This window comes from Macrobrachium nipponense, chromosome 25 (assembly GCF_015104395.2).
Source record: "Macrobrachium nipponense isolate FS-2020 chromosome 25, ASM1510439v2, whole genome shotgun sequence".
In the NCBI taxonomy this organism is placed as follows: Eukaryota; Metazoa; Arthropoda; class Malacostraca; order Decapoda; family Palaemonidae; genus Macrobrachium; species Macrobrachium nipponense.
In genome coordinates, this window is record NC_087214.1 from 61,594,871 (window position 1) to 61,604,255 (window position 9,385).

Consider the following 9,385-nt stretch of genomic DNA (forward strand, 5'->3'; position numbering starts at 1 on the left):
AATTGATGAGGGTACAGGAAGATTGAAAAACAGGATTGATGAGGGTACAGGAAGATGGAAAACAGGAATTGATGAGGGTACAGGAAGATGGAAAAGAGGAAATTGATGAAGGGCCAAGGAAGGATGGAAAACAGGAATTGATGAGGTACAGGAAAGATGGAAAACAGGAATTGATGAGGTACAGATATCGAAAAGGTAATTGGAATGAGGAGTCAGGAAGGGATGGAAACAGGAATTGATGAGGGTAAGGAAATTGGAAAACAGAATGGATGGAATTGACTACAGGAGGGATGGAAACAGTAATGGAATGAGGGTACAGGAAGATGGAAAAACAAAAGGATGGATAAGGGTTACAGGAAGGATAGAAAACAGGAATTGGGATAGGGGTACAAGGAAGATGGAAACCAAAAAATGGAATTGGATGAGGGTACAGGAAGATTGAATAGGATTGATGAGGGTGACAGGAAGATTGGAAAACAGGAATTGGAATTGAGTGTACAGGAAGGGATGGAAAGCAGGAATTGAATGATGGTAAAACAGGAAGATGGAAAAGAGGTAAATTGTATGAGGGTACAGATGAAAAAAGAGGCATTGGGAATGAGGGTCGGCACGGAAAATGCGAAAACCGGAAGTGGATGAGGGTCCAGGAAGATGGAAAAACAGGAATTACGATGAGGGGTACAGGGAAGATGGAAAAAACAGGAATTGATGAGGGTTACCAGGAAGATTGGAAAAAACAAAAGGCAATTGAATTGAGGGCTACAGGAAATGGGTAAAACAGGAATGGAATGAGGTGGTACAGGAAAATGGAAAAGAGGAAATTGGAATATGAGGGTACAGGAAGATGGAAAAACAAAAGGAATTGGAATTGAAGGTACAGGAAGGGATTGGAAAAACAGGAATGGATGAGGGTAAACAGGATGGAAAAGAGGAATTGATTGAGGGTACAGGAAGGGATGGAAAACAAGGGAATTGATGAGGGTAAAAACAGGAATGGAAAAAGAGGAAATTGATGGAGTGGGTACAGGAAGGATGGAAAACCAGGGAAATTGATTGAGGGTTACAGGGAAGATGGAAAACAGGAATTGGATGAGGGTACAGGGAAGGAAGATGGAAAAACAGAATGATGGAAGGGTACAGCAGGATGACGAAAACAGGAATTGAGAGGGTACAGCAGGATGGGAAAAGGTAAAATTGATGGAGGCGTTACAGGATGGAAAGAGGGAATTGATGCGGGTACGGAAGATGGAAAACAGGAATTGATGAGGGACAGGAAGATAAAAACTTAAATACAGGGAGAATGAAAAACAGTAAATTGATGAGGGTACATAAGATGGGAAAACAGGAATTGAATTGATGGTACAGGAAGATGGAAACCAGGAATGAATGATGGTACAGGACGATGGAAAACAGGTATTGATGATTGTACAAGGAATATAAAACGAAATTACTGGGGATGAAACAGGATTGATGGGGGTACAGGAAGATGGAAAATGGGAATTTGATGATGGTCCAGGAAGAAATGGAAAACAGGAATTTGAGTGAGTGTACAGGAAGATGGAAAACATAAATTGATTAGGAGGTACAGGAAGATGGAAAACAGGAATTGATGAGGGTACAGGAAGATGGAAAACAGGAATTGATGAGGGTACAGAAGATGGTAAAAGGGATTGGTGAGGGTACAGGGAATATGGAAAACAGGAATTGAGGAGGTACAGGAGATGGAAAACTGAATGGGATGAGGTACAGGAAGATGGAAAACAGAATTGATGAGGGTACAGATAAGATAAAAAACGGAAATTACTGGGAGATGAAAAACAGGAATTGATGGGGGTCAGTAAGCTGGAAAATGGTAGTTGATGAGTGGTACAGGAAATGAAAACGGAAATTACAGGAAGATGAAAAAGAGGAATTGATGAGGGTACAGGAAGAGGGAAAACAGGAATTGATGAGGGTCCAGGAAGATGGAAAACAGGAATTGATGATGGTACAGGAAGAATAGAAGAGAGGAATTGTAATGAGAGGGTACAGGAAGATGAAAACAGAATTGATGAGGGTACAGGAGATGGAAAAACAGGAATTGATCGAGGGTACAGGAATATGGAAAACAGGGAAAGGAATGGAGGGTACAGGAGGGATGGAAACCAGGAATTGATGAGGGACAGGAAGATAGAAAAAGGAAAAGGAATTGGATGAAGGGTTACCGGGAAGATGGAAAAACAGGAATTGATGAGGGCACAAGGAAGGATGGAAAAACAGGAATTGAATGAGGGTACAGAAGATGGAAATAAAACAGGAATGGATGGAAGGGTTACAGGAAGATAGAAGAGGAATGGGATGAAGGCAAGGAAGATGGAAAACAGGAATTGATGAAGTGGGTACAGGAGATGGAAAAAGGAATTGATGGAAAGGTTAAGGAGAAATAGAAAAGGGGAATTGACTGGGTTACAGGAAGATGGAATAACAGGAATTGATGTAGGGGTAAGGAAGATGGAAAACAGGAATGGAGAGGAACTTACAGGAAGAATGGAAAAACAGGACAGGGATGAGGGTACAGGAAGATGGAAAACCAGGAATTCGGATGGAGGGATACAGGAAGATCAGAAAAAAGGAAAAATGGAATGGAGGGTAAGGGAAGGGATGGAAAACAGAAGGATGAGGGTAAAGGAAGATTGAAATAGGAATTGGAAGATGGTACAGGAAGAGGAAAACAGGAAATTGATGAGTGGGTACAGGAAGATTCAAAACAGGAATTGATGAGGGTACAGGAAGATGAAAAGAGGACTGGAAATGAGGGTGAAGGAAAAGATGGAAAATAGGAATTGGGCATATGGGGTCAGGAAGATGGAAAACAGGAATTGATGAGGGTACAGGAAGATGGAAAAGAGGAATGGATGAGGGTACAGGAAGATGGAAAACAGGAATTGATGAGGGTACAGGAAGATAGAAAAGAGGAATTGATGAGGGTACAGGAAGATGGAAAACAGGAATTGAATTGCAGGGACAAGGAAGATGGAAAACAGAATTGGATGAGGGTTACAGGAAGATGGAAAAACAGATTGATGGAGGGTTACAGGAAGATGGAAAAAAAAGGAATTGCTGAGGGGGGTACAGGAGATGGAAAACAAGGAATGTGATGGAAAAGGGTCAGGAAGATGGAAAAAAAGGAATTGGAATTGAGGTACAGGAAGGGGCTGGGAAAACAGGAATGCTGGGGTCCAGGAAGATGGAAAGAAGAATGATGAGGTAAGGGAAGATGGGAAAATAAAAAGGAATTGATGAGGTACAGGGATGGAAAAGAGAAACATTGATGAGGGGACAGGGAAGCTGGGTGGAAAAACAGAGTTGGAATTGAGGGTACGGAAGGGATGGAAACAGGAACCAGATGGAGGGTACATGAAGGAAAATGGAAAACAGGAAATTGATGAGGGTAACAGGAAGAATTGGAAAAAAGGAAATCGATGGAAGGGTTACAGGGAGATGGAAAAAAGGAATTGGATCCCGGAAGCGGTACAGGATGGGGAAAAGAAAGGAATTGATTTGAGGGTACAGGAAGATGGAAAACAAGGAATTGGAAAATGAAAAGGACAGGAAGGATTGGAAACAGGAAGGCTGAGGGTTACAGGATGGAAAAGAGGCAATTGATGAGGGTACAGGAAGATGGGAAAACAGGAATTGATGAGGGTAAAACAGGATGAAAAGAGGAATGATTGAGGGTACAGGAAGGGATGGAAAACAGGAAAATTGAATGAGGGTAAAACAGGAAGGAATGGCAAAACAGGAATGGATGAGGGTACAGGAAGATGGAAAACAGGGAAATTGATGAGGGTACAAGGCAAGGATGGAAAACAGGCAATTTGGTATGAGGGTTTACAGGCAAGATGGAAAACAGGTAATTGATGAGGGTACAGTATGGAAAAGAGGAATTGATGAGGGGTACAGGAAGATGGAAAACCAGGAATTTGATGGAAGGTAAGGAAGAGGAAAACAGGAATTGATGAGGGTTAACAGGATGGAAAAGAGGAATGAGGAAGGGTACAGGAAGGGATAGAAAACGGAATTGATGGAGGGTACAGGAAGGAAAAGGAAAACAGGAATTGGATGGAGGTGGGATATAAGGAAGATGGAAGGAAAAAACTGGAATGATTGAGGTACAGGAAGATGGGTGAAAACAGGAATGGATGAGGGTACAGGAAAAGATGGAAAAACAGGAATTGATGAGGGGTACACGGAGAGGGAAAACAGGAATTGCAAATGAGGGTAAACAGGAAGATGGAAAAAAGGAATTGATGAAGGCGGTACAGGAAGATGGAAAACAGGGGAATTGCTGAGGTTACAGGAAGATAGAAAGAGGAATTGGATGAGTGGGTACAGGAAGACATAAAAGAGGAAATGGATGAGGGTACAGAAGAAATCGAAAAGAGGAATTGAATTGAAGGGTACAGGAGATAAAAACGGAAATTACAGGGAGATGGAAAAACAGGAATGATGGGGTTACAGGAAGAGGAAAAACAAGGGAATTGATGAGGTTACAGGCAAGATGGGAAAACAGGAATGAATTTGAGGGTACGGAAGATAAAAACGGAAATACAGGGAGATGAAAAACAGGAATTTGAATGGGGTACAAAAGGAAGGAATGGAAAAACAGGAATGATGAGTGGGTTACAGGGAAGATGGAAAACAGGGAATTGATTGAGGGGCTACAAGGAAGATGGAAAACAGGAATTGGAATTGAGGGTAAGGGAAGGGGATGGAAACAGGAATGGATTGAGGGTAAACAGGAAAGATGGAACAAGGAATTGATGAGTGGGTACAGGAAGATGGAAAACAGGAATTGATGAGGGTACAGGAAGATCTTTTTTCGGAAAACAGGAATTGCTCGAGGTAAAACAGGAAGATAGAAAAGAGAAATTGGATTAGGGTACAGGAGATAGAAAGAGGAATTGGAATGAGGTAAAGGAAGGATAAAACGGAACTTACAGGGAGAGAAAAAACAGCGGAATTGATGGGGGTACGGAAGGGGAAAAAACAGGAATTGGAATGAGGGTTACCAGGAAGAGGAAAACAGAATTGGAATTGAGGGTACGGAAGATAAAAACGGGAAAAATTACAGGGAGATGAAAAACAGGAATTGATGAGGTACAGGAAGAGGAAACAGAATTGATGGAGGGGTACAGGAAGGATGGAAAAACAGGAATGATGGGGGTACAGGAAGATGGAGGAAAAACAGGAATTGATGGGGTAAAGAAGGGATGGAAAAACAGGAATTGATGAGGGGAAACAGGAGATGGAAACCAGGAATTGTATGAGGGTACAGGCAGGAAATTGGATAAAACAGGAATTGAGAGGGCACAGGAAGAATTGGAAAACACGGAATTGATGAGGGTGACAGGAAGATAGAAAAAGGAATTGATGAGGGTATCAGGAAGATAGAAAAGGAGGAATTTGATGAGGGTTACAGGAAAGATCGAAAAGAAATCAACGGAAATGAGGGTAACATGAGGGAAATAAAACGGAAATTAAAACAGGAAATTTTGATGGGGGAAAACAAAATTCATGGGGGTACAAAGAAGGCCAAACAGGAAATTGATGCGGGTACAGGAAGATTGGAAAACAGGAATTGATGAGGGTACCAGGTAAGATAAAAACGGAAATTTAACAGGAGAATTGAAAAACAGGAAATTGGGATGGGGGTATCAGAAGAAATGGAAAACAGGAATTGGAATTGAAGGGTTACAGGAAGGAAATGGAAAACAGGTAATTGATGAGGGGTACAGGAAGATGGAAAACAGGAATTGATGAGGGGGTAACAGGAAATGGAAAACGGAAATTGATGAGGGTAAAACTAGGAAATGGAAAAAATGAAGTTGATGAGTGTAACAGGAAGATGGAAAAGCAGGAAATTTGATGAGGGTACGGAAGGAATGGAAAACAAAAAAGGTAATTGAAGTGATGGTACAGGAAGATGGATAAAACAGTAATTGATGAGGTACCAGGAAGGAAATTAGAACAAAAGCGGAATTGATTGAGGGTACATGCAGATAAAACGGAAATTACATGGGAGAAAAATTAAAACAGGAATTGATGAAAGGGTAATCAGGAAGAAGAAGGGAAAACAGGAAATTGATCAGGGTAACAGGAAGATGGAAAAACAGGAATTGATTGATGGGGTAACAGGAATATAAAAACGGAATTACGGGAAGGATAAAAACAGAATTGATGAAAGGTACAGGAAGATGGAAAACATGGAATTGATGATGGGTACATGGAAGATTGGAAAACAGGAATTGATGGGGTTACAGGAAAGATGGGAAAACAGGAATTGATGGAGGGTACAGGAATAATGGAAAACTGAAAAACGATAAAGGGTTAACAGGGAAGAATGGCAAAAACAGGAATTTTGATGAGGGGGTAACAGGAAGATGGATAAAACAGGAATTGATGAGGGGCACAGGAAGATGGAAACAGGAATTATGAAAGGGTTACAGGACGCTGAAAGGGATAATGAATTGAAGGGGTAAAACAGGAAGAATTAAAAACGAATTACAGAGAGATAGAAAAGACAGGAATTGAGAGGGTAAAAACCGGAATTAAGGTTAAAACAGGATTGATTAGGGTTTTACAGGGAAGATGCGAAAACAAGCAATGAATTGATTGATGGTTAGACAAGAAATTTTGAAAACATTGAACTTTTGATGGGGTTACAGGAAGAGGGAAAACCAGGAATTGAAAGGAGGGTTTACAGGAAAAGAATAAAAACGAAATTACAGGAGGATTAAAAACAGGAATTGATGGGGTACAAAGGAAGCTGGAAAACCCGAGGAATTGATGAGGGGTACAGGAATATAAAAAACGGAAATTAACTGGGTAGATGACAAACATGCAAATTGATGGGTGAGGGTACGGAAAAAAAGGAAATGCAAACAGGAATTGCGGAAGGGTAACAGGAAGGGAAAATCAGGAATTTGGATTTGAGGGTAACAGGAAAGATGGAAAACAGGAATTAGATGAAGGTAACCAGGAAGATGGAAAACAAAATTGAATTGAGGGTACAGGAAGGGACTTGGAAAACAGGAATTGATGAGGGTTAAAACAGGATGAAAAGAGGAATTGATGAGGGTACAGGAAAATGGAAACAGGAAGTTGATGGAAAAAAGCCAGAAGGAATTGGAAAAAGAATATATGAGGGTTACACAAGGATGGAAAACAAGGAATTGATTGATGGGTTACAATGGGAAGATGGAAAACAGGAATTGATGAAGGTACAGGAAGATGGAAAACAGGAATGGATGAGGGTACAGGATGGAAAAGATAATTGAGAGGGTAACAGGAGATGGAAAACAGGATTGATGGAGGTACAGGAAGATGAACACATGATTGGATTGAGGGTACAGGATGGAAAAGAGGAATTGATGAGGGTACAGGAAGATGGAAAACAGGAATTGATGAGGGTACAGGATGGAAAAGAGGAATTGATGAGGGTACAGGAAGATGGAAAACAGGAATTGATGAGGTACAGGAAGATGGAAACGACTTGATGAGGGACGAGGAAGATGAAAACAAGATTGTGAGGTGTAACCGGAAGATGGAAAACAGGAATTGATGAGGTCCAGGCATATGGAAAAACAGGAATTGATGAGGGTACAGGATGGAAAAGAGGAATTGATGAGGGTACAGGAAGATGGAAAACAGGAATTGATGAGGGTACAGGAAGATGGAAAACAGGAATGGATGAGGGTAACAAGGATGGAAAAAGGAAGGATTGAGAGGGTAAAACAGAAGATAGAAAACCGGAATTGATGAGGGTACAAGGATGGAAAACAGGAATGGAGGAGTACAGGATGGAAAACTGATTGATAGGGTACAGGAAAGATGGAAAACGGAATTGATGAGGGTACAGGAAGATGGGAAAAAGGAATTGATGAGGGGTACAGGAGATGAAAACAGGATTGATGAGGTACAGGAAGAGGAAAACAGGAATTAGGGAATAGGGTAACGGAAGATGGAAAACAGGAATTGATGAAGGAGGCAGGGAAGATAAGAAAAGGAAGGAAAATTGGATGAGGGTAAAAGGAAATTAAATAAAAGGGGAGGATTGAATTGAGGGGGGTACCGGAAGAATCGGGACAAGGAAAAGGAGAATTTGATGGTAAGGAAGAAAATTAAAAAAGGAAATTACAGGGAGATGAAAAAACAGGAATTGATGGAGGGTACAGGAAGAGGGAAAACAGGAATTGATGAGTGGTACAGGAGATGAAACCAGGAATTGATGATGGGTACCGCGGAGATTAAAAACGATACAAGGGAAATGAAAAACAGAATTTATGGGGTACAGGAGATGGACAAGTATTGATAGGGTTACAGGGAAGATGGGAAAAAACCAATTGATTGGGGGATTGAGAGGTTGTCAGGGAGAATAGAAAACAGGAATTGATGAAGGGTACAGGGAGATGGAAAAACAGAATTGGTGAGGTACAGGAAGATGGAAAACCACAATTGATGAGTGTAAAACAGGAAGATGGACAAGGAATTGATGAGGTGGTAAACAGGAAGATGGAAAACCCCGGAATTGATGATGTACAGGAAGATAGGGAAAAGGAAGAAATATGGAGTAAAACGGGAGGAAGAAAAGGAGGAAAATGATGGAGGTAAACATGTGGGCAGGAAGATAAAAAAACGGAAAATTAACAAGGAAAAACATGAAAAACAGGATTGATGGGGTAACAGGAGAGGGAAAACAGGAATTGAATGAGGGTACATGGAAGATGAAAAACAGGAATTGATGAGGGTACAGGAAGATAAAAACGAAATTAAAACAGGAAGATGGGAAAACCGAATTGATGGAGGGTACAGGAAGATGGAAAACAGATTGATGAGGGGGTAAAACAGGAAGATGGAAAACAGAATTGATGGAGGTCAGGAAGATGGACGGGAATTGGAATTGAGGGGTACCGAAGATGGATAACAGGAATTGATGATGTACAGGAAAGAATGGAAAACGGACTGATGGGGTACAGGATATGGATAACAGGAATTGATGAGGCACAGGAAATGGAACAACATGAATTGATGATGGTACAGGAATATAGAAAAGGATTGATAGAGGGTACAGGAGATAAAAACGAATTACAGAGATATGAAAAACCGGAATTGATGAGGGTAAGGAAGATGGAAAAACAGGTAATTGATGATGGTACAGGAAGATGAAAAACAGGATTTGATGATGGTAGAAAGGAAGAGTGAAAACAGGAATTGATGGGTACGGAAGAGGGAAAACAGGATTGAGGAGGGTACAGAAGATAAAACGGAAATTACAGGGAGATGAAGAACAGGAATTGATGGGTACAGGAAGAATGGAAACATAATTGATGAGGGTACAGGAAGA

The 9,385-nt window shown here is 41.0% G+C and overlaps 1 protein-coding gene across 1 annotated transcript; it reads left to right on the forward strand.

The window, feature by feature from the left end:
- The first annotated feature begins 844 nt into the window (after window positions 1-844).
- On the forward strand, window positions 845-3,137 carry LOC135199096 (high mobility group nucleosome-binding domain-containing protein 5-like). Its single transcript, XM_064227014.1, has 4 exons — window positions 845-944; window positions 1,928-2,126; window positions 2,297-2,411; window positions 2,841-3,137. Exons 1-4 carry the CDS (start codon window positions 845-847, stop codon window positions 3,135-3,137), a joined length of 711 nt encoding a protein of 236 aa, XP_064083084.1.
- The last annotated feature ends 6,248 nt before the right edge of the window (window positions 3,138-9,385 follow it).

Bases quoted from the DNA above. Each gene is read 5' to 3' on its own strand.
- LOC135199096 (XM_064227014.1), top strand. From the start codon at position 845: ATGGAAAAACAAAAGGAATTGGAATTGAAGGTACAGGAAGGGATTGGA. The intron at 945-1,927 runs GTACAGGAAGGG...ATGAGGGTACAG, and splicing joins AAAAGAGGAATTGATTGAGG to GAAGAGGGAAAACAGGAATT. The intron at 2,412-2,840 runs GTTAAGGAGAAA...ATATGGGGTCAG, and splicing joins AAAAAGGAATTGATGGAAAG to GAAGATGGAAAACAGGAATT.